Source organism: Grosmannia clavigera, assembly GCF_000143105.1.
Source record: "Grosmannia clavigera kw1407 unplaced genomic scaffold GCSC_161, whole genome shotgun sequence".
In the NCBI taxonomy this organism is placed as follows: domain Eukaryota; kingdom Fungi; phylum Ascomycota; class Sordariomycetes; order Ophiostomatales; family Ophiostomataceae; genus Leptographium; species Leptographium clavigerum.
In genome coordinates, this window is record NW_014040778.1 from 484,161 (window position 1) to 508,804 (window position 24,644).

The window sequence follows — 24,644 nt, forward strand, 5'->3', positions numbered from 1 at the left end:
GAAATCACAAGCTCAGCTTCGTCAAAAGGCTGAAGCTCGTTGCCATATGCTGGCCTCAATAGCTTGACCCAAATCGACCAATCGTGATATAGGTGAGATGGCTCACATTAAAGTCGAACCATCAGTCCACGTCACCCTCGTGGCTGGCTTGCAAAACACGTCGTGGTCGAGTACTGCATGCCGTCCTCCCTCGTGCCTTTGTGCGAGCGTGTGCACGCTTGCTGGCAGCTATCGTTGGCCAAGCGCGCGATACATGTGCGTTGCACCTTCGCTTCGTTCAATGGTGGTGTCATCCAGACTCTCACTCGTAATCGTCATCTTCTTCACCACGGCCATTCTTGCCAGCTCCCTCTTTCCTAATGGGAATCTTGATGCCTTGCGTTGCAAACGTCTTGCTGAGAACGGTACTCTCGCACACGCCCGGAAATTTCTTGGCCGAATAGACGGTGAACACATCGCTGAAACAGGAGGCAAGCACGGGTGCCTTGCCTGTGTTGACGATCGACATCTGGCCGGATGAGGTTCCGTTGGGGTCTGTGGGCGGGGCGCCAACATTCACAAACGAGAATCGCAGGCTATGGGACGATTAGTCGGCTAGCTGCTGCTGTTGACAGAGGGTAATGCTTACCGGAAGTTGCCCTCGGTCCGCACACTAAGGTCCTGGAGGACAAACCAAATGCCAATCTTATCGTTGGGGTCCTGCAGGCGGAAGGCGCTCGCAGCCAAGCTGCCAATCAGGTTTCGGGTGAACATGCCTTGCGGCTGGTTGCCCTGGATCAGGCGCTGGGTCATCATGTCTCCGGGGCCGCCAAAGATGCGCGGTGGTCCGTAGCCTTGAGGCTGCGACGAGATCTGCATGCCGCCGTACTCTGCGCCGTGGTAGTACTGGCTGGGTTGGCCGTAACCGTTGTGCTGCATGTAGGCAGAGACTAGAATGCGACATGTTAGGAGGGCGGGCTACCGGTACAACAGCCCAACGGGCGGCCCTCGAACACATACCCTGAGAATAATGCGGCTGGGACCCGTATGCGTTTGCGCCCGGATGGCCATACATGCCGGACCCGTAGCCCTGATCCCGGGGATTGGAGGGTAATATGGCCGAGTATGACGAAGCATTCTCGACCTGCTCGTAGGAGGCCGGGGTGGTGGACGAGATAGAGGGCGTCGTAGTGGTATGGCGCACGAGGTTGACCTCCTTCAGTGCATCTTCCGACCAGAGGTCCACGTTCAGGACGAACATGGTGTGCTCAATGTCGCTGGAGCGGCATCGTGTCAGCTATCATGCGACTGCTATCCTTCTGTTCGGGGTCTACGGTTGCACATACTTGCAATCCACTTCCTTGCCAGTGGCCAGATCTGTCACCACAATGCGAACGCATGGTGGCGGGGTGATAGGTCGACGGTCCTAGGAAGCGGGCCGTATAAGCAGAAGTAAGAGGGGAAGGGGACACATCGCTGTAGGCGAAGAGGTAAGATATGAAACGCAGTAAAGGGCCAGGTCATACTTTGTCACCGAATCCACACATGCGCGCGCGTTTCGGCTGTTGCACCACGTCGAGTCTATTGGAAGGCGCCACGTTCAGCGTCAGCAGGGCACGAGAATGCGAGAGACGCAGGCCCAAGTGGCCGGGAATCGTCACAGGACGACATACCTGTACGACCGGCTTCCTTCGCTGCCAATGATAGGTTCCAAAGCTTTTCGAGTGGCTGCGTCCTGCTCCGGGGAGGATTTAGCTGAATCGTGGCTAGCGGTAGCAGATGAGTGCGAGGGTTGGTCCTGTTGCTGTTGCTGCTGCTGCTGCTGCTGTTGTGGCGGTGGCGCGTGGTGGGCATACTGGTCGGCATAGCCGTGCGGAGGTGGAAGACTCATTGCGGAATGATGGGAGCCGGGATGTGAGTTGTAAGCAGGCTGGCCCAGTGCCGGAAGCTGGTTGTGGTTATGGTTGTGGCCGTGGTTGTGGCTGTGATTGTGGTTGTGAGAGTGCAAGTCGTGGTGCTGCAAAGCCTGCGGCGGCTGAGACTGCGGAGGATAGATATGCGCGTTCATAGCTGCGGTAGATCAAGTGCTTCAGGGTGCCGTGTGTGTTGGTTCCGATGGTCTGGAGATAAGACAAGAGAGACAATGTCCAGGCGGGCTGTCTCGTGCAGGTTTCTCTCCGGTCACTTCTCCTTGCTCTTTCGTGTCTTGTTCAGGGTCCTGAGAGGTCGTTGTATGAGGCTAGAAATTAAAACGTAGACGGGCGGCGTGGCCTGCAGGTAGGGAAACGAGAAAGGGCAGCCAGGGAGAGTTGGGGTGTAGATGGCAGAAAATTGCAGAATTTGTGACGTTGCAGAAGCCGTGTTGGGAAGAGGGGAGTGGGGTGTGTGCGTGTGTGGTTGCTGGCGATTGACACGGAATACTCCGTACTCCGTATGAAATCAATCAGAGCTGCCGGCGATCCAGGCCCAGACAAACGGCGGTCCCAGAAACAAGGCGTTGGTGCGTGCTCTCTCTGGTCTATTTGCCTTTTTTTGCCGTCTGTCGTTGGAGTCGTCCCGCGAGCGTGTTTCTGACTCTTCCGTTTGTCCTCCGGTTCCTTGTGTGCGGTTGGTCGAATTTTGCCGGGAGGACCACTTGACTGGCGGTTGGGCAAAAGGTTGCCGCGTTGCTGCAGGTAGGTGGAGGAGGGCAAGCCGGAGGGCGGACAAATAGGAGGCGAGAGAGGCCACAGCAGTACAGCAGCACAGATAGATGCAATGCAGGCAGACAAAAGTGAGCAAGCAAGCTGCAGGGAAGCTGTCTTGGGGGCTGGAAAAGACTGTGGAAGGCCGCAGAGCAATCAAGTGGCGGTACCACGTTGCTGCACAAAGGGCTTTGTGTCGGAACTTTGCCGGAGTCTTTTGAATCGGTAAGGGGCGTTGCCGTCAGACGGAGGCCGAGAGGTGGCCGCAAGAGAGATGAAGAGGTGAGAAGGGGAAGAGGAAGAGGAAGAGAAGAAGGGAGAGGAAGTAGGGGGGAAAGAGGAAGAGTAAGAGACACAATCAAGACGGAGACGGAGGGTGGGAGTGAGAGAGGTAAGAAGGCAAGAGTGAAAGACAAGAGGGGAAGGAGGGGAGGAACCGAGCAGATGGACAGAAAGCGGCTAGTGCGCGATAGCGATCCCAGAGAGGGAAAGAGCAATGGGGAGTGGAGCGTTGCAGGAGCGGACGAGTACGACAGCGTAAGGTAGGGAGAATGGGTCCGGGCGCCAACAACAGCTGGGATAGCTGGGCCGCCGGTCTCCTTGCAGCTAGGCCGTCATATAGCTCTAGGAGGAGTGGATGCGGTATGGCGAACCGGTCGGAGTTTGGGGAAGGTGGAGCAGGTTGAGACGCTGGAGGTGCAAGAGCGTACGAGCAATGGAGTGTGAGAGCCTGGAGAGGGAAGGAGCCTGCGGAGGGAAGAGGAGAAGGCGAGAGAGAAGGGGAAGGAGCAGAGGGTGTGCGAGACGGCAGCGACAGTGCGGTGTGTTTCCAAGCTACGATGTACGACCAAGATGTGTCTGTTCGCGTGCAGTGCAGCTTGTACTCCGTAAGATGTGATGTATCCCATGGGAGTCGACCCGCTGTGCGGCAGGAGGGGCACAACTTTGTGGGCTGTGGGGCTAGACGGAAGGCGAGAGAGGAAGAGAGAAAAGTCAAGAGGAAACGAAAGAGGAAACGAAAGAGGAAACGAAAGAGGAATGAAAGAATGTCCAAAAAGGAAATCGATGCGCCGTGCACCCAGGAGGCGGTGGCAGCGACGCCTTGCAGCATCTGCCGTTTGGGATACAGTGGTCGGCAGCGGGCCAGTGACTGGTCAGTCATGGCCGGCAGATCCCCATGCAGCCGACTGTTGGGCAGAGGAGCCCTAGAGCGCAAGGACGCAAGAACGCAAGGGCGGTGGGCTCGTCTCATCCCTTCCCAGGCCGCTGGATTGGGGGCCGGCATGAACAAAAACGACACGAGTCGCCGCCCAAACGACAGGCTCCACCGCTGAAGACGGTTAGTCATCGACTTGCACCAGCTGCAGAGCACGGAGGAGGCACTCCGCAGGGAAGACGGTGTGCTTTTTTTTTTGTCGGAGGAGCACCGTCGATCTGCCGCTGGCTCAACGGGCCCTCTTGTCGAGACCAGACGCACGAGCAGAGTCTATCGTCCTAAGCATCGCGTCGCATCCTAGGGCTGATCCTGTCCAGACTAAGCTTGTCCGACGCAGCAGACACGGTCTGATTTGTCTGTTGTCCCGTCGATGCAACGCTTCCCAATCCGTCCATCTGTTCAGCCCTCTTCGGCTTGCCTCTGCGTATTTCGTCTACTCAGAAGGCCCTCCTCTGCATCCGTCTGCATCCCTCCTCGCCCGATTTGTCCACGACTGCGACCCTGCAATCTCGTATTGTCGGCGCCCTCGCTTTCCTCGCATTGCCTCTCAATCACACTCACTCTCACCCTCCTCTACATAGTACGCATCCCCCGTCGTACTTTGTACTCGTGCATACATAGTACATAGACCCATCAAATGCCGGCAAACACCCCCCGGTCGAACCGTCCCTGTCTCTCTGAAGGCGCGCTCTTGCGGTGAGCTAGGAACTCCGCCTGGACTCCTGATCGTCCCGCCTCTGACGCGTATCGGAGCTCTGCTTCTGTCTTAATGGCAACGACGTCGTCCTATGGCTCTGACTCTGGTTCGCGCTGCTCCTCTCCACAGTATCGCCGAGAGTGAGCTGGTGTATGGATGTTATTGGCGTCTCGTACTGCTTTTAGGTAATCGCTCCATGCATCGGACATATTCCTATTGCAGATAATTACTCGACAAGACCTCACCCATGCCGTGACTGACACGTTTATAAGATTGGCCGAGAAGTTCTGATCCCTTTTAGTAGTACTTCAAGCAATTTGATAGCCATGATTTTCTTGAGGCCCGTAGCCACCAGACGGTCTGCATCCCACATGACACAGCCGCAGTTTTCGAGTGGGAAGCCTTGCAGTATGCTACTGATGAATCCGTTGGGAGCTTTACAAGCGATAGTCCATGCCAACGACGGGTAGTCTGCGTCCGGATGGAGCATCACATGATCGCCATTGAAGGGCGGGTTGCTTTCGCATATTCGTAAATAAGCCTCTTCCACACCCTCCGGGACGCGTCTAGGAAAATCCAAAGGCCAGTCATCCTCTCGGTAGATTAGCGAGATGAACTTCTCCGTGCTGTGCTCCCATGTCAAAAAGGCCAGTATGAAGGTTAGGCCTTGTCTCGACAATTCTGCCAAATTGTCACACCTGTCCATAACTGTAAAGGAAATTGTCAGGACACAAAGCTATCAGCAAGCAGAGGGCAGACATGTCTTACCAACATGGTAGACTTTTTCCTGGAACTTTTTATCAGTAACTAATTTCTCGATGCTCCCATCCAAGAACTCAAAGACAGAAACTACTTCATGAAGATCCCAAGGCTTGAACATGTAAGCTATAGCTGGATCGTTGTATAGTTCTTCTATAAGCCCAGTGCGCACAGTAAAAAACCAATTATCCTTTGCATGGAAGAGGTTGAATAGCATTTGGAAGCGGTATAGCGCCCGCACGATGCGGCCAGCTTCCGAGGTGCTGAGCGGCAGGCGACAAGCCTCTGGATTTGTTGACCATTTCGAGGTCCCGCCAACGTCTAAAATCGCTTCGAACGAGTGATTGACAAACATATCCACGAGCGGCAGGATTGTCGTCATGTGGAACTTGGACATGGCACTGATGTTGTCAGGAGTAAGTGACGCAGGAGACAGGGAAAGTGATTCCGTGTTATCAGCACCATCAAAATCTATGCTGGCTTCACCGTCTGCGTTGTCTTCATCATCGTCAAACAGTTCCACGTCAAAGTCGCCAAGGCCAGCCTCCTGCCCGTAGGATGTGATGAGCTGTGTCACGGTAGCCGCACAGCATGTGCGCCGGAAATTCGCAGTGGACGACCGGTAGAGGCCGATGGCATCGATGTAGGCAGCGCCGAGACTTAGCGGCAACGACTCACGCAAAATGTGCTGGCGGTCGCCGGCGTATTGTCCGTAGAATATCGGGGATGCCATGGCCAAAGAGCGGATGTCGGGTAGCGGCAGGTTTGCGAGCACGTCGCGACGAACCAGCGATGGCAGCTGCTCCAATGGGCTGAGAGTGACGGCCATGTTGTCGTGCATCACATGAGTCGTAGGCGTTGCAGGAGTCGTGGGAATCGCAAGCCTGGCATGTTTTCGGGCAGCACGCACGAGTCTTTGCGAAGCACGCACGAGTCCTTCGGCGTCACGGACGGGCTTCTGAGCAGTGCGAAGGCGTCTGCGAGCATCACGGACGAGTTTCCGGGCATCACGAATGAGTTTTCGAGCCGCATGGGCAGATTTGCCATCTTCCATGATGAAATGGACCCTTCTTCGTAGGTTCTCAACGGTTGTCAAACGTTGTTTTAGAGATAAAATGAGGTAGGTCAAAGTTTTCAAGCAGGAGCGCGGTCGAACTTCGGTCCTTTGACATGTGTCCGTTGACAAGTCTCCAAACTCAAGAGATTTCACTCACTTGTTACTTTCACTTTCATTCACTTTGGCTCGTTCACTTTGACCTCTGATCAGGCCCACCGCCCCCTCACATTTAATACGAGCTTGCAGTACCTCCCACCGACCGGTACAAATGTCATGTCATTGTCGTCACAATAGCATAACTAGCGTACAGCCCAAATGCAAAAGTGATTCCGAGACGCTTTTTTCGTTTTCCCGTCCGGAGAACCACAAGCTGACAGTCGCAGGAGAGGAGAGGTAAAGAAAGAATGAGCAACATAAGACAGGCAAAGATTAGGCAAGTACGGCCGCGGAATGCCACGTATCGTCATCATCGTGATAAGACTGGAAAGAACCAAAGGAAGCAGGAGAACACATAAAGACGTAAAACATAACAACATGTAAAATGCAAACGCAAACGCAAACGCAAACGCAAACGCAAAGCAAGAATCGTCCAGAACACAACCTAAATCCCCCCTTCAATGTACCGTGCCTCAGGCATCGCGACGACGTCGTTCATGCTGACGTTGCTCCGGTTTGCCGCCACGCCTCCCGGAGTCGACATCATGCTTGGGCTCATGCCCCGCAGCAGGCTGACGCCGCCCGCGTCCGAGCTGGGCGTCGTCAGCCGCCGCTTGTCTTTGTCACCGCTGTGGCTGTCGGTGCGCGAGCCGGATCGCCGCACACCCTCCACCAACACCTGGGCCGGACAGACGACAATCTCGTCATCGCCATTGCCATCGTCGTCACCCTTCTTGACCACGAGCGGGAAGAGAACGATGCGGACGGGCACGCCGGCCAGACCCGGGTTCTCGTCCGGGCCGTGCGACTGCTCGTTCATCAGCTCCGGGTTGAAGGCCACCGTCTCGACTAGCTCACCGGCCGCGTCGTACTCCGGTTGCAGCGGCGGCAACATCATGTACTCGGCCCGCTGGCAGCGCATCTCCACCGACAGGTCCACGGCCTCGCGCACAACCCGCCGCAGCTGCTGCTCAATCTGCTCCTCCATGTGTGTTGGCGGCGGCAGAATCGTGCTCAGCGTCTGGAGCACCGCCTGCACCACCGCCTCTGTGTCGCGGTCACGCTGCTCGCGGAACGCCTTCTGCCGCATCAGCAGCGTCAGCGTCACTGCTCGCCATTGCCGCACGGCCGCTGCAGGGCCCACGTCCAGCAGCGTCTTCTCCAGCGACTTGATCTTCTGCCGCTGCTCCCGGTCCATTCCGAAGAGGTAGCGCGTGAAGACAAACTCCCACACCATGTACATCGTCATGGCCGTGAAGATGTCGCGCCGCAGCACTCGGTCACGCAGGTAGTCGTCCACGTCCGAGCCGTCCAGCACCGCATTGTCCAGCCGGTCCACCACCTTCTCGTCGTTGATCTCGGCCGTCAGCCGGCACGCCCGCATGTCTGAGAACTTGCTGAACCGCAGCACCCACTGCTGCACGTGAGCGCACAGCTGCTGGCACCGCCGGTCAAAGTAGTCCACGTCGTGGAGTTGCAGCAGTTCCGTGTCGGGCGGCTTCGACATCAACATCTGCGCCTGCATCACCCGGATCTGCTCCTGTGCCGCCAGCAGCTGCGACCTGAGCTGGGCAATTTCTGCGTCTTTTACGTGCAGCTCCCGTCGCGATGCCGCGTGCTCCATTTCCAGCTTCCGGGTCCGATCGCTGTTTTGCCGTGCCGACGAGTCGATGGCCGAGTTGAGACCCTCGTTCACCTCCTTCAGCCGCTTGACCTCCTTCTGCAGCACGTCCAACGACTTCTTCAACACCTCGATCTGTCCGTCCCGGTCGGCCAGCTTGCCCGCTACTCGCTGTCCGACCGAGCCGACCGAGACCTCCATCTGCGACCGCGCCTCCAGCAGCTGCCGGTTCTCCATCATCAACTGCTCCACCCGGTTCTCCAGTTCCATCACCTGCATGCTCTGTCGTCGCCGCATGCTATGCGGCCGTGTCGGTGAGCGCGGTGAACCAATCCGGCCCTCGCCAAACCCATCCTGTGTTCGAATCATCTCATTAGCCGTTGGTGGCCAGGAATGCGGGTCGGGAACAACCGAAGCGGGGAAGAGGCGGAAAAATAAAATAAAACAAAATTGGTAAAAAGGGGGAAAAGATGTTAAATACTAACATAAACGTCAGTCATGGACCCCTTCTCGCGGACCCTGCCTTCATTGGCGACAGGTGTGCTGTTGCTCAGGTTTTGCTCGTCCGGCTGACCACGCAGCTCTCTGCTGTTTTCCAAGGGCAAAGAGGCGGTGTGCGGTGGCGGCGCAAATTCCCCACTTCTGGCTCCACCGATGGCAGAAAGCTCCGTGCGTTGACTGAGGGACCGCAGGTCACCGCCAAATTGCTTGGACGCCCGACGCAAGGGCGGGGTTGCTGAGTAATCACTTCGTTGTACCGGCTCCGTGTTGACCCGCGTGAGGCTGGAATTGGACAGTGTCCGCAGTCCGTAGAATCCGTCCAAAGGCTGTGGCGACGCGCGGGTTTTGCGATTGACCACGATCGTGTTGTCCGACACGCTGCGCGTGCCTGTCTCAGCAGCCACGAGGGCAGTCGACGACCGGACGGCTCGGGGGATGCCCGATGGCAGTCCTGCAGTTCGGATGCTGTTTTTGCTGCTGGGCCGTGCAAACTGACCTGCTGACTGAATCGACTCAGCCGGCGATGTTCGGCCTGCTGGTGGCCCATGTTCGGGCCATTCGCGCATGTGGACGCCGCTGTCGCGCTGCTGCTCCCTCTCGCCCTGGCGGCTGAATTTAGCCAACGGCGACGGCGTCTCTGCGAAACCGCTGTCGCGATCGGTCCCGTGGTCCTTGTCGTGTGTCCCGTCGTCCTCGTGCGCCTCCTCCTGGACGGAAGGCAGGACTTTCGACCCCGACCGGCGGAGGTCGCCAGAGTTCGAATCTTGCACCAGCGTATGGACGATCTTCGGTGATGCAGCTGCCAGAATGGCTGCCTCTGGCAAAATCGATGGAGACGGTGCCAAGCCACCGAGCGTGCGCTTGGGTGTGTGGTACACATCACGATCCCAGTCCCGCGGTCCGTTCTGTGCCCTCTTTTCCGGCTCTGGAGTCTCCTCCTGTGCTGCCTGTGGCGACGGAAGGACTGGCCGCTTGAGCCGGTCCTCCGTTCGCGGTGTAGTCGCGACAAACTCCTTCTTCTTCAGCGGCGTGTGTCGCTGCTTGTCAGAGTCCCGGCGACCCAGGATCGGACTCTCGATCTCGTCGTCTTTGTCGTAGTCGATCACGTGCCGAGTGAGAACTGGCTCAACGTGTGTTCCGCCAAGACGGCCGTTCTCGTCAGACGAGTCCGAGCTCTTCTCTGTAAGCCTGCTGGGGCTGGCAACCCGCACAAGCTGCTCGTCTCCCGCAACTTCCACCTCCGTCGTCTCCTTCCTCCTCTTCTCATCGCTCTGTCCCACTTCCTCTCTCGTCGCCTCTTTCGTCTTCTCCACAGCCACCTTCGTATCGTCACTTTGCAACGGTGGTGGACTGACCTTTTTCTCTTGGGCTTCCTCCGCTGCCTTGGCCTCCGTTTCTGTTGTCTCCGCCGCCGCCGAGAGTTCGTCCTCGCCAGATTCGATCGCCGGGCCGAAGCCCGTAAGCAGCTGTGGCACGTAGCCTTCGCGGTCAAAGATGTCTGAATCCTGACGCGTCATCAACCCCATGTTGACATTGGGCGAGAGCACCGGCTGCTCCTCGTGGGGGCTGAGCCGAGGACTCAGCTCGTTCGTCTCGCTCGCGGGTTCGGTAACGGCCTGCTTCGGCAGGTGTTCGTCGGCATCGTCCAGGTCTCGATCTCGGACCGGATGGGCGGCAATTGGCTCGCCGTCTTCAACGTCCTTGGAAACAGATTCTGTAAGTTTTGGGCTCTTTAAACGCGACGTCAGGGCAGCCACCGTTGCGCCGGCGGCGGCAGTGGCTGCCACTGGCAAAGCTACTGCTGCTGCTTCTTCTTCTTCTCCTGCTCCGGCTGTACCAAGAACTGTTGGTGAGGCTGGCTGCTCCAAGTCCATAGAGGAAGACGGGACAAAGGCTGCTTCTCTCGTTTCTTGGATCTCCATTTCCTTTCCGCGGGGTTTGGTGGCGCCAGAGGAAGCAGGCGTCACCTCCTCTCCACCGGGACGTGCTGGGGCGGGGGGTGCATCTTCACCTTGCGGGGGGGACGGCGAAGCCGTAGCAGGCGTATCGCTGACCTGTGTAGGGCCCTGGAGAGACCGGTCCTCGTCCTCGGGCTCCAGTTCTGGCTGCAGAGAGCCGTCCTGATTCTTATCCTTCTGCTCCTTTGACGTCGGGTTGGCTCCGGTTCCTTCGGCCGGGAGGGAGGGCTTCGTCGATTGCGCAGGCGCTGTTGATTTTCCCCAGGGCCATGAGAATCCAGAACGCGCGGCTGGCTCGGCTGCCTTGGTCGGTTCGCTTGTCGAAGCCGGTGGGAAGGCGGCCTGCACCAGATCGGCCCAGCCCAGAGAACCTTTTTTCTTCGACTGCCGCTTTTCTGTCTTGGACAGCTGACGCGTAGGCACGACAACAGGCTGTTTTTCTTCCCGAGGGCCCTCCATGGCACCGGCCTGTGCCGACTCGACCTTTGTAGACTCCTCAATCGTAGCAGGCTCCTCGACCGTGGCAGGCTCCTCGACTGTAGTAAGCTCTTCGACCTTGACAGACTCTTTAACTGTAGCACGATCCTCGACCATAGCAGGCACGCTCTCGACTGGTAAAACAGTTGTCGCAGGCCCACTTTCTGCCGGTAGTTCGGCGCCCATTGCAGGCGTTGAAATGGCCTCAACTGTAGGTTTCATCTTGAGGTCCTCTGCAATGGCGGTGGACATCTGCTCGGGGCCAGGAGCCGGCCCATCAACAAAAGCAGCGTCAGCCGCTTGCGGCGCCACACCTTCAACGTCAGCGTCAGTCTTCGTTTCCTGTGCCTTCTTTGCTGCCCTCCTCTCTTTCTTGGACAGCTTCGGGCCCGGAACAACGACAGCAGCGGGCTCCTCTTCCACCTGGAGCTTTTCACGAGGTTCCGCTTTGCCGACCTCTTTCTCGTGAGCCTCCTTTCCACGAGGCTCCTCATCACGAGAATCTTCTCCACCCGCATCCTCTTCTCGAGATCCCTCTCCCGAACGGTGTCGAACTTCGTCTTGAACCTCTGCCGTAGCCTCAGGTAAAAGAGCTCTCTCGACCACGGAATCGGCGCGTGCCTCCTCCGCAGTCAGAGCCAGCTTCTCTTCCGAGTCGCCCGCCGTCGAATGACGCTCCTTTGATTCGTCGGCACCAGCTTCAGTTTCTTTCGACGGGATCTCGCTCATCTTCGCCGCTTCAGCTTCAACGTCAGCTACCGTCTCTGGCTTCTTTGCGGTATTCTCGTCCTCCTTCTTATCCTCCTTTGACAACTTTGGAGTTGGCGGGGCTGAGGCCAATAGGGGCTTCTTAATGACAGCCTCAACTTCCTGTCGGAAATCGTTGTCTTCCAATTCAGTCCACGATCCTACTGTCTTTTTTCTAGCCCTCCTCTCTTTTTTTGAGAGTTTCCGGGTAATCGGAGGCGTGTTGCTGTCGGCAGGAACTCCAACAGGTGCTGAAAGCTCAGATTCTTGGGGTTGGTCTTTCGAAAGAGTCTCTTCGTTGGCACCTTCTGCAGCCAGAGTCGGTTCCACCAGCAACACGCTTTCTACAAGGGCAGCATCGTCGTCTCTCGGCTGCTCAAGCACTGTGTTTTCATCAGATTGCACATCTCGAGACTGTGTCTCCACAGCTTCCTGTTCTGTGCTTTCGGACTTGGGTGCTTCGTTCTTGTTGTCCGTTTCGGCTTTAGCCTGAGGGTCAGCTCTCCGGCCTTCATCAGCACCACTCGCCAGAGCAGTCGGGGTTTCCTCCGCTAGCAGGCCATCTTTGGTAGTGCCCTCAAGCTCGGCATCCTCAGCGAACTCTGCCAGCTGCTGTGCCTTTCTCCTGGACCGCCTCTCTTTCTTTGACAATTTCGGAGTAGGCCGCTCAGAAATAGAAGACAGTTCCTCGGTCGGTAAAGCCCTAGGAGTCTCCAATACTGCCTCAGGCCCCTGCTTGATTTCAGGCCCCTTGCGAGAATCAGTGGCAACCTCTGTCGAAGGATTGTCCAAAGGCTTAGACTCAGTTGTTTCCTCGACATTGAGCGGCTCTGCAGCCAGGTCTTGCTGAGCTTCTTCCGCAGATGCCTCGAGTGCCGGCACAGTCTCGTCGACGATATGGGAGGTGTCTTGGCTGATAGGTGTCGCAGCAGATTCAGCAGCAGTTTCCTTGGCTTCTGGTGATGCTTTCGCTGTTTTGGAGGCCAACTCCTCCTGTGTCGCCACGTCGCCTGCTGCTAGACTACCCTCATTCTTCTTGTCGCTCTGGGGGCTTGGGGCAGCGAGAAGATCTGTTGCGGGCATGGGCTCTGTGACTTCCGTGGTTGAGCTCGGTCCACTCGTGTCCACATCAGCAGCTAACTCTAATGGTCTCAGGGTCGTGTCAATGTCTCTGAAAACGTGGCTAGCAGATTGTGAAAACTCTGGTTGCTCGGTAGCCTTCTCAATCACGTCACCCGGGAGCTTTGACTCTTCAACAATGACAGGCACAGAGCCATCAATCTCAGACACAGGAGCCTTGACTTCAGTGGCCGGTGCAGACGCATCCGGGCTTGCTGTCTCGTCCTGCACACCCTCCTGTTGCTTGCCCTTCCTCTTCTTCGCCTTCTTGAGATGCACAGGGTACACATCTGAAGCCTCGGACTCCAAAACAGGCGAGCGGGTACCAGTGGCTCCCTCATCTTCAGCAGAGAGAACTTCCACTTCGTCAACAGTTTCGGCGTGTGTCGCCGTTTCAGGAGATGCCTCCTTCGCGGAAGTCGGCTCCTCTGGCAGAGCAACCTCCGTTGGCTTGACAAGATCGACAGATGGCTCTGTACTGGCGAGTTCAGAAACAGGGTCAGCGTCGCTGGGGAGGACATGGACATCCTCTTTGGTGGTCTCAGTGGTCTTGATGATTTCCTCGACGGCAGCAGGCTCCTTCAAATTCTCCTCCTTTGCAGTCGTAACCTGAATATTGTCATCCTGCGTTTCTTCCACAACAGGCTGCTCGTTATCCGGCTGCGTCGGCTCTTCCGAATGAGCAGCCGCTTCACCATCGAGTGCACCAGCCAGAAGAGAGGTCTCCGGCGCAATTTCTTCCGAAAGCTTCACTGGCTCCGGCTGCTTCTCTTCCACGCCTTTCTCCAGATCCTTCTCCTCGGGCGCCTGCTCTTCCGGCAGTGGGAACTCGCGCACGGCATTCACCTCTTCCACAGTGGTCGGGACTGCCTCGATGGCCTCGCTTGCTCCCACAGGATTACCTTCGATGGGCACATCCTCAGACGGCGCAGCTCCGTGCAATACCGGCTCAAGGGCGAACGAAATATGGGAGTCCTTGAGATTATCTTTCGTCTCAGGGCTGCCGGCACTGCTGAGATCGGCTTGTTCGGGCGAATCTGTCGTTTCGGCCGGTGTCACTGCTCGGTCGGCGGAGAAGAGTTCTGTCGGCTCGGTCGTGTCAACAGCTTCAGATGCCGTGGTGTCGACCTGCTTTCCTTTGCCTTTCCTGCCCTTCTTGCTCTTCTTCAGTGATATCGGTGAAGAGGGTTCAGCAGCGGGTTCCGTCGACTGGGACGAATCGGCAAGCTCTGATAACGGCACAGGCTCGATGGATTGGGAAGGAACGATGATCTCCGCTGGCGTCGCTGGAGAGGCAGGTTCGACCGACTCGACAGGAAGGACAGTCTCAGAGGTTACTGCTGGTTCCGTAGGCACGGCCTGCTCGACTTTCTCGCCAGTCTCCGCTTGCCCAAGCTGTTCCTGCCGGTCTGTCTCTGAAGGCCTGACAGTCTCGGACCCAGACACGGAGTTGATGTCAGCTTCCAAGTTGTCTAGTCCTCGTCGGCGAATGCTTGACGGCTCTTGCCCTTTTTGTCCTTTGTGTTTTTCTTGCTCTTCTTGGACGTCATTGGCCATTCGCTTTCGTTCGCGACGGTTGAGGAAGGTACGTCAGGCAGCACCGGATCAGCTGACTCGTCTTGGGAAGCTGCCTCTGTCTTTGTTGTTTCTTCGACCGTTTCGGCCGCCTTGTCCTCCTCGACATCGATAGCTTCGACTGGCACAACAGCTCCAACTGGTTCGGCAGCCTCAACAGTCTCTGCAGCATCCACAAGTTCAGTCGTGGTCTTGTCTTCTGCATCGTCTTCGGAGATAGAGGCCTCCAGGCTTTTGCCCTTTGTCGGCGTTGTGGGCAGTTCGGTTTCAGCAGCGGTAGTTTCGAGAGTTTCAACAGACCCGACGGACTCTATGACTTTGATGGGCTTTGTGGTCTCGATAAGCTCTGTGGTCTTGGTAGGCTCGATTGTCTTGACAAGCTCAACAGCTTCGGCAGGCTCGGCGAGGTTGGTTTCAGTGGCCTCTTCGCTTTTCACAACATCCGTGAGGTCAGCTATCTCGGTGCTCTCGATTCGTTCGACAGGCGCAGCAAGTTCGACAGTTCCCCTTGGTTGACTAGCCTCCTCGAGTTCGATGCCTTCAGCAGCGTTGACTGCCTTGATGGGTTCGGCAGTATCCACAGGCTCGATCTGCTTGACAGGTTCCGCAACCTCCTCAGCCTTGGCAGTCTCGACAGCCTCGACAGCCTCGACAGCTTCGATAGGCTCGACGGGCTCGAACGCCACCACACCCTCCACAGATTCGGCAACGTCCTCGACTGGCCCCACAAACTCCGCTGGCTCCGCTGGCTCCGCAACCTCGACAGTCGCATCAGTGGAGGATCCAGCGACTGTGTTGTCCACAATAGCGTGTTCAAGAACCGTTGTCGGGTTTTCGTCGCCCTTTTTATCTTTTTTATCTTTCTTTCCCCTCTTCGAATTTTTCGTCAGGTTGGGCCATTCGCTCTCAGCTGCGACACGTTCATCCACAGTTTCCCAGATGGGCTCGACAACAGCAGCCCTCCCGCCAGCAGACAGCCCTTCACCCGGCGGCGCTGCTGCTTCGACCAACGCTGGGAGCTCTTCGACTGGTGTAGCAAATTCGGCATTGGTAACTGCGTCGTCCGCGGTTCCTTCAGTTGCAGCAGCTTCCGCTGCAGCGACAACGGCTGTGGCTGCGGCTGCTGCTGCGGCTGCGAGTCGCTTCTGCTGCTTCTTCGCCTTCTTGCCTTTCAGCTTCACGACAGGAAAGTCATGGTCGACGGTGTCCCGCTCCCCAATTGCATCAATAGCCATCTTCAATGGGTCTATGGTGGCATCACTGGCAGCGGGGGTAACTTGTTCCACGTCGCGGTCAGTTGCCGTGTGCGTATGGTCGCCTTTCTCGTCAGTTGCCGCTTTGGTTGCACTTGGCAGCTCGACAAGATCCACGGCGGGGGGGACGACCTGTTCGGGCTCAGGTGGCTGCGGGCCAGTGGGAGCACTGCCAGAGACGTCGGTGTTGGCCACGTCGTGGAAGAAATCCGGGTCCTGGCTTTCGCTTGCCTTGGCCTTCTCGGCCGCATCGACCGACTCCTCAACCGCCACACCCACCGAAGAGATGGGGGAATCCTCTCCATTGGGTGCAGAATCTTCTGGCAGCTGCACGCCCCGGTCGATGGGCGCCAACTCGCCAGAAGCGGTGTCCACTGTCGTGCTCCCAGCTGTGGGTTGCTGCTGCGTGTTGGCATTGCCTGATTTGTCGGTACTGGGGACGAGCAGGGGCTTGGGCTCCGCCGTGGCTGCAGCACTGCTGCCAGGCCCACTCTTCTTGCCGCTCCCAAAGAGGCCAAGTGTGGGCAGGAGAGGCCTGGAGGACCGCTTTTCCAGGGCTGCCGACAGGGTTTTGTCGCCTGCGGGACCAACGACTTCGTCCCCGGTCTGGTGATCCTCTGCGATCGGCAAAACGGCCACAGCGACCGTAGGCTCGCTCGAGTCACCCGAGTCCGCCACAGGGATGACGGCAGGGGTCTCTTTCTCCGCTGACGCTTCCGGCATCTCTCCGACCGTCACGGCCCGATTGTTGCTGTCCTTCGCCAGGCCCGAAGGCGTCTGAGATTCTGAGACACTCTGGTTCTTATTCGGGAAGCCGCTCTCTGTCTCTGGTGTCTGAATGGCGGAAACGTGGTCTTCGGAGGCGACTATCGTCTCCACAGCAGGCCCAGACTCATCATCGAAGTTTGAGTCAGACCGGACGTCTTTGATGGCGGAAGGTTCCTGTCGCTTCAGCAAGACTGTGGACTTCTCAGTCGGCTCCGTCTCGGCGAACATTCCGGATTTAATGATTGCAGGAGCTGTGCCGCCAGCCTGGGAGGAAGTTTCTGGCTCGGTCAAATGGAGAGAGCCCCTCCTGCCTTTCTTACCTTTCTTACCTTTCTTCTTTTTTGTAGGCGTGGCGGACAAGACTTGCTCCTCGGCAGCTGGTAGAGGGACATATTCGGAAACGAGTTGCTCAACAGACCTTCCGTTGTCTTCTGTCGTCACTGGCTGGTCCTCAGCCGACTCATCGGTTCGTACAGATACACCCTCCGGTGCAAGGCGCTCGACAGATTTTCCCTTGTCAATGGTCGCCTCTGCAATCGGTTGCTCGGTGTCTGGCTCTTCGATAGGCAACTCGTCGACTGGGAGAGGCACATCCTCCGGTGCCAGTCGCTCAACCGGCATGCCCTTGTCAACGTCCTCGGCAGCGAGCTCTGCCGGGAGTATGGCCTCCTTGGCCAGCTCTGGCTCGACAATTTCGACGCTGGGAATGGGCAAATCGTGAGTCTGTTCGAGAACAGGCGCCTCTTTCTCGACCGAATCTGTTTCTTCTTCCGCAGCAGCCTCTGCAGACTCTGAGGCCGCAGTCTCGAGCTTCTCATCCTCACGACCAGCTCCCCAAAGGCGGTTAAGAGTGGGAGCAAAGGCGGCAGCAATGCTCTGAGCGATACCGCCAGAGGCAGGACTTGCAGAAACAACATCGTCGGCAGATTTTCTGTCGATCTGATGGCCATCTTCTGCGAGCTGTGGTGCAGGAGCGGACATCGGGCGCTTGGGCTCAGGCTCAGTCTCCTCAACAACAGTTTCGCTCAAGGCGAAGACGTCGCTGCGACGGAAGTCATCCAGCGAATGTCGAGCGGTCTGCGGTGCGGAGGCAGCCTTGTGACGGGCAAGGACGCCGTCAGTGCTGATGTCGCGATGAAGGGAATCAGACGAATAGGCCGGGCTCGTGCGCGGCCTCGTCAACGGCGGTTCGTCCGCATCGGCCTCTGGCGTTGCTCCGGTGGCGGCTCGAGCTGCAGCCGAAGCGGCCTGAGCGGCTGCATAGGCATTCAGCTGCTGCGTCAGGGCATTGGGGCTCGGCAGGCTACGGCGGTGAGCTGCTCTGCCGGTCATGGCGGCACGGGCGAGGGCCTCACGCAGCGGTGACATGTCGGCACCGGCCGGAGCGCCAATGGGAGCACCAAAGCTGGCGAGTCCCCCAAGACTGCGGCGGAAGGAAGCAGCAGCACCAGGAACGCTGGAGCCGGCGGGGACGGTCGAAGGGGACACAACCGGGGGGCTGTTGTAGCCGCTGTTGGGGCTGGTGGCGATGCCGAAAGCTGAAGCGACGACGTCGGACTCGGGCAGCTGGCCAGAGGGACTGATCTGCTGAACCAGGCGCAATGGCTTGAGGTCGCGGCTGCTGTCCCACGACATGCGCTTGTGCGAGATGGACGACAGCTCGGGGACGCTGCCGATACTGACAGCAGCGGACGAGGACGGTGAGCCGATGGGCGACGAGGGCGAGGCAGCACGCGGCGGCAAGACGTATTTGATGGGCACGGCCGTCGGGCTGGAGGCAGCGGTCGACGGACGGACCAGCGAGCTGGAGCGACGTCGAGAAGCGGCGGCAGCTGAAGCAGCCATGGTCTCGCGGATGAACTGCTCGAGCTCGCGTTCGCGGTGCTGCTCGGGATGGTCGCGATCAGGTGGCGTCTCTGGACGGCTGGGCGGCAGGCTGGGAAAGCGGAAGCCTTGGTCGTTGTCGTCGTCATCGACGTCGTCGTCATTGCTTCCCCTGTCCTTTTGGCCTTCATCCTCGTCATTTCCGGCCTGTTCTGACTTTGTGTTCTCGTTCTTCTTCTTGCTCTTCTTCCCGCTGCCGCCACCCAAATTCGGTAGCTCAATCGGCGGCGATCCAGGTTGGCTGGGTGGCAGTGGCAGCAGGTCTCCGTGGTAGGGGTCGATGGCCGGGCGGATGACGCGCTCGATGATCTCAGGGTCGACGACGGTGTCTGAAGGCGCACGATTGTGGGTGGAGGGGTTGGCAGATTCCGAAGCGTCCAACTCGAATGCTTCGACCTCGACTGCATACACTGCCTCAACAGATCTCGATCCACCGACAGACTGCTGGGCTTCGACTTCAACCTTTCTCTCCTCCTCGACGGGCTCCAACTCAGGAACGGCCCCTCTCTCTAGCTCCTTTTTCTCCGAAGGAGCGGCGGCGGCTTTCGCGCGAGCATACACGGCGACGGCAGCTGCTGTTGCTGCAGCGGCCACAGTCATGCCCGCAGAGCCGACACCCGCGCCAAGGGTGCCGGCATTAGCTAAAAAAGACGGCTCCTCATCGGCCTTGCCGTCCGCCCTCCTTTCTCGATCTCGATCTCGATCTCGGCCATTGCCATCGTCGACGCCAGGCTTGGCCACTGCAGCAGCTGCCTCTCGCCGCTTCTTGTCCTTCTTCTGCGCCTTGGACAAGGCCGGCTGCGAGTCGCCAGCTGGTGGCACGACGGCCGTCTCCAGCCTCTCCTTCGCTTCTTCCCGGCGTTGCCGCAGCTTCTTGCTGCGACCAGACCGCACCGTCACTGTCGGGCCGTCTCCCAGGGCCGTCTCGGACACGATATCCTGAGAGTCATCCGACGAGTCTTGAAGCCTCGTCGCGGGGCTGTTGCTGGGCGGCGAGGCCGGCTTCTGTGGCCAGTACTTGGGGTCGGTCACAATGTCGCTGTGAAAGCCGGACGACTCCAGGCTGGCGCCCATCAGGGCTGCAAATTCCAGATCAACGGCGGGCTCGGAATCCTGCGTGGCTGTGGTGGCGGTCACAACACGCTGGCTCTTCCGAGGCATCGTCATCGGCTTGCTGGCCGGTGAAGGCGGCATTGGAGCCATCTCGCCGTCGTTGTCGTCGGGAAAGGCCCCGATGTCGACGGGGCACCGTGGTTCGCGCTCCGTCTCGGGCGAGACATCGTGGGCGATGGGGCTCTCGATGCGGCGAGAGAGGGGAGCTTGTGGCAGGGACTCAGGCTGGATCTCGGGCTGGACCTCGGGCTGGACCTCGGTCTCGTCCTTTTCCTCGACTTCCTTGGTACCACCAACGGCAGTCGCAACAGTGGCCGCAGCGGCAGCCCCAGTGGCAGCGGCAGCGCCGAGGATGGCGGCCCAACCGGACTTCTTTACCGGCTTGACGGGCGGCTTCTTTTTCTTGGCGGCGGTCGACTTTGGTGCCGCTGGTGTGTCTTCTTCAACGACAGCAGAGACTTCCCGGACGATCTCGCCGCGGGGACCAATGGCGACGACAACAGGCTCAGGTTCGGGCTGGGCTTCCTGGACCTTTGGCACCGTTGTCTCGACCTCTCTGACCGGTGTCGCCGGCGCGGCTGCACGAGCCAGCTGCCTCTCCAGGCTGGGCGATGGCTCGGGCGTGGGCATGACAATATTGAGCACGGGTCGGTCTCGCTCGCAGGACGGGTCACGCGACTTGAACATTGGCAGCGTCACGGACCGACGACGGCTGCGATCCCAGGTCCAGGGATCCTCGGCGACGATGGAAGCCTGAGGATTGGTGGTGGACCGAAGGAGGAAGCGGCTGAGGTCACGCGGGAAGATGTGGTTGTCGATGCGCACGTCTGCATCTGGGGCATCATACGGGCTCTTCTCCTGTCGCCGGACCATCTCGGGCGGCGTGACGATGCGGATAACCTCGGGGGGTCTCTTGGGCGTGGACGGCACATCGTCTTCCGAGTCGTCGATGACAGGTCTGTTCTCAGCTCGCCTGCGACTCCCAGACCCTCTCTCACGGCCCTCATATTTGTCGACGACAGAATCTTCGGGCGAGGTGCTGCGGGAGCGGATCTCCTCCTCGGCCAACCGGCGGGCCAACGTCGTGGTGCGGTAGTAGAGATCGGCCTCTTCGCGGATCTCGCGTTCGGTCCGGCCGTCTTTGTCGCGCGAGGCGTCGCGGCTGTCCTTGCGGCCACGCGGCGGCTCGCGCTGTTTCTCGCGCTCCTCACTGAACACCATGGACTCGGCCACGGCGATGGCGGCCCGGTCGATGGGCGCAGTCGATCGTTGCGTCCGCTCCAGCACAGTCTCGCCGTCGTCCAACTCGGAGCGTGCCAATCCACGGCCTCGCCATTCTGTTGTCTCCATCTTCGTTTCCGTCTTTTCCGTCTTTTCCGTCGTCTCCGTCTTCTCCAACTTCTCCGGAGATGCTGCTCGCGACGGAAGTGCCGACGGCACATAGGCGCTCGCATCGTCGTCGTCTGCCCACGACGGCCCGTCGACCGTGACAATGTTGGGTGTGGACGACTGCTTCGACGAGTCGTATTGGGCCGTCTGCAAGGTCGCGTCTGTCGCATGGAACTGGAACTGGAGCGGATCAACGGACACAGCCTCGATCTTTGGCTCTTCCGGCAGCTGCTCGCGGTCGCGCTGCCGCTTGGCTTCGCGCAGTTCAAACTCGCGCACGACCTGTCGACGGTGCTCGACCTCGCTGTCTAGCTCGTGGCCGCGGCTGTCGCTGTCGTCCGAGTCGGGGCTTTTGCTCTGGGCCTGCAGCTCACGATGGCGCGCCTCGTCGCGCTCCTCAAACTCGCGCTGCAGCTCGCGCAGCCGTTCAGACTCGCTCCTCACGTACTCGCGCACCACCTGTCGTCGCAGCTCAAGCTCGCGCTCCATCTTGCGTCTGTGCTCGCTGTCGTCATCGTCATCGTCATCGTCGCCATCGTCGTGGCTATGGCGCTGGCGTTGAAGCTCAGCCTGCTTCTTGCGCTCAGCTTCGCGCTCGGCTTCACGTTCCAGCTCCAGCTGCTTCTGGCGCTCGCTCTCCCGCTGAAGCTCCAGGTCTCGTTGGCGTTCCAGGTCTCGTCGACGTTCGAGCTCGGCCTGTCTCTCTCGCTCCAGCTCGGCCTCTCTCAGGCGATTGCTCTCGCGCACGCGTTCCTGTTCACGTTCCCGTTCACGTTCCCGTTCCCGTTCTCGTTCGCGTTCACGTTCGCGTTCGCGTTCACGTTCACGTTCACGTTCGCGCTCGAGATCACGTTCTCTCTGGCGTTCAACCTCACGCACACGCTCCCGCTCCCGCTCGAGATCACGTTCTCTCTGACGTTCAGTTTCACGCACGCGCTGGCGCTCTCGCTCGAGATCGCGCTCCTTCTGGCGCTGGCGCTCCTTCTCGAGGTCGGCTTGTCTCTGGCGCTCCGTCTCACGTTCGAGATCAAGCTGCTTCTGCCGTTCAGCTTGGATAAGCCTCCGACGCTCAGTCTCGCGTTCAAGATCGACCTGCTTTTGCCGTTCGGCTTCCACAAGCCTCCGACGCTCCGTCTCACGTTCCAGATCGGCCTGCTTCTGTCGTTCGATTTCCACAAGTCTCCGGCGTTCGGTCTCGCGTTCGACCTCGGCCTGCTTCTGTCGTTCGACTTCCACAAGTCTCCGGCGCTCCGTCTCCCGTTCGATGTCGACCTGCTTCTGCCGTTCAATCTCGACGACTCTCCGTCGCTCGGTCTCACGTTCAACCTCGACAACTCTACGCCGCTCAGTCTCGCGTTCAACTTCGACAACTCTACGCCGCTCACTCTCTCGCTTGACGACGTCCTCGTCAAAGACACGCTTGCTCACGGGCACCACCGGCTTGGGTGACTGCAGCTCAGCCGAGTCAACGCGACTCCGACGAACCGGCGTTTCCACGACTGCAGCAGTCACGGCCGCCACCACAGCTGCACCGGCAGTCATGGTCAGTGGCGTGCCTATGCGGCGACGGTCCCGTTCGTGGTCGCGAGTCTGGGAGCCGGTTTGGCTCGGCGGCGACGTCTGCAACTGCTGCGAGACGCGCACGCTCTGCTCGGAATAGCGTCGTCTGCGTGTCTCCACGTCGCTGTCGCCAAAGCCACAAGGACGTGTCACGTGACCACGCAGCGAGTTCACGGGCCCAAACAGCCGCGGATCGACAATGGACGATTTGGTGCCAGCATAGTAGGATGTGGTTGCCAGGGTGGCAGCAGCGCCAGCGGTGGCAGCAGTGCTCGTCGTCGTCGCAGCAGGCGGTCCGGCGGAGGTTCCCGGCAGACTCACACCGGATCCATACGCCAGTCCAGAGTCGGCATCAGACGAGGAGTCGTCAGCCTGATGGTGGTCATCCTCAACGTGGTGGCCATAAGTGGAAACAACACCAAAGACGCTGTCAGTGAGCGAAGAGTCGTCACCAGAGTCATCCGAGTCGTCGTCCGATGCCGACTCCCACTCAGATTCGTCGGGCGAATGGGTGTGAGGTTGCATAGCTGACAGGCGATGCGGCCGGGAGGCACCACCACCGCGACGGCGGCCCTGGCGCTCCATCTCGGCAGCCAGCTCGTCGGCCTCCTGGTCCGACAGATCCAGAGTCGACTGAGGCCGGTTGCGCCGTCGGGACTGGCGAAGCCTGTCGACCGCACCGGCACCAGCAGCAACAGCTGCAGTGGCCGTGACCAGGCGACTGGGTGGCCGGCGGCCGTGGCGAGCGAGATCGTGGCGGTTGTCTTCACGAGCCAGCATGGCCAGCTCGCGGCCGATGCGGATGATCTCCTCGTCGTCGGTGGGCTTACGACTGGGCCCAGACGTGGCGGCGGCTGCTGCAGAAGCTGAGGCTGTGGCTGCAGGCAGCGATGGACCGCTGCCGTAGGCGAGGCCCTCGAGGTCTTCCAGGCTTGCATTGGGCTGACCAGCCGGTCCTCCGTTCTGGTCGTCCTCTGGCGGGCCGCGTGGCCGGGGAATGTAGCCCTTGCCGTAAAAGAGGCCATCATCGAGGGAGGACGAGCTGCTGTTGCCGAAGCGAAGGAAACGGCGCCGCTTGTTCTTCTGGGCGCGATGCTCTCGGCGCGAACGACTGTGGCTGCGCGTGCGGGCAGGACTGCCCTTTTTGAAAAACGACATGATGCCCTGGACGGTTGTGCGAGGGGCCGAGATGTTGAGCAGCGACGAGGATGTCGACGAGTCAGAAGACGAGAGCGACGAGGTCGAGTCAGCCCGGAGACCGCGAGTTGTCGTGGCTGTCTGCGAGTGTAAAGCGTGAGCGTTGTGGCCATTGTGGCCATTGTGGCCATTGTGTCTAGCAATGGGAATGGTGCCGCTGCCACTGCCAGCACGCGCAGCAGCATAGTAGAATTCGGCACTGCCGCCACGCTGTGGTGGAGGCATTGTCCTGTCGCGGTCACCGAAGCCAAAGCCAAGGCCGGCAGCAGCCGATTTGGGCGAGGCTGGCCGTCGGCGGGGTGGCGATCGCGGCGACGATGTGGCCTGTGGAGACGACCGTCGTCGCGTCCTCGGAAGGGTGTGCTGTTGCTGCTGTTGCTGCTCTGTGTCTGGGTATTGTGGCTGCTGCCAGTAGCTGTCGCGTCGGTCACGCGTCTCGTAATCGGCCGTCTGGCTGTGTGTCTCGTTTTCCGGCCGCTTAAATTCCGGCTGTTCGTGATTCTGTCCGTAGTCTCTCTGTCCGTATTCTGGCTGGCCATACGGCTGGTCATACGGTCGGTCATAGCCGTCCTGTCGCCGTCGCGTCGAGGATGGTGCCGCCGCTGCCTTGAGGGCCTCGTCCGATCGCCGCCGGTCTTTGCGCCGGCTCCGGCGGACGTTGCCGTCGGGGCTCCGGCGATGCGCGTCACGCGTCATCATGGCCGCAGCACCTCAGGCGGAAGTGGTGTGTGTGGATGTATGTCTGTGTGTCTGCGTCTGCGTTCGTATCTGCGTGTCTGTAGGTATCTCTCTCTCTCTCTCGGTTGGGTACTGTTGGGCGGTCGATGAATGTGTCCGTGTCTGGATCAATATGTTTGTCGGAATGGAAACGTGTCGTTTGCGTCGGGTCGGACCCCAATCATTCGTTCGTCTCGATCCGCTCCGTTCGGTCGCT

At 59.2% G+C, this 24,644-nt stretch overlaps 2 protein-coding genes across 2 annotated transcripts; both read right to left on the reverse strand.

The window, feature by feature from the left end:
- Window positions 1-301: 301 nt before the first annotated feature.
- Window positions 302-1,870, reverse strand: CMQ_8209 (uncharacterized protein; the record flags this gene model as incomplete). The annotated part of the gene is made up of 6 exons (XM_014315750.1): window positions 302-575; window positions 629-929; window positions 1,000-1,256; window positions 1,326-1,405; window positions 1,506-1,560; window positions 1,653-1,870. 6 exons carry the CDS (start codon window positions 1,868-1,870, stop codon window positions 302-304), a joined length of 1,185 nt encoding a protein of 394 aa, XP_014171225.1.
- A 2,971-nt stretch (window positions 1,871-4,841) lies between these two features.
- On the reverse strand, window positions 4,842-24,409 carry CMQ_8292 (involucrin repeat protein; the record flags this gene model as incomplete). The annotated part of the gene is made up of 6 exons (XM_014315833.1): window positions 4,842-5,284; window positions 5,345-6,402; window positions 7,016-8,523; window positions 8,655-14,380; window positions 14,470-16,845; window positions 16,897-24,409. 6 exons carry the CDS (start codon window positions 24,407-24,409, stop codon window positions 4,842-4,844), a joined length of 18,624 nt encoding a protein of 6,207 aa, XP_014171308.1.
- Window positions 24,410-24,644: the final 235 nt, after the last annotated feature.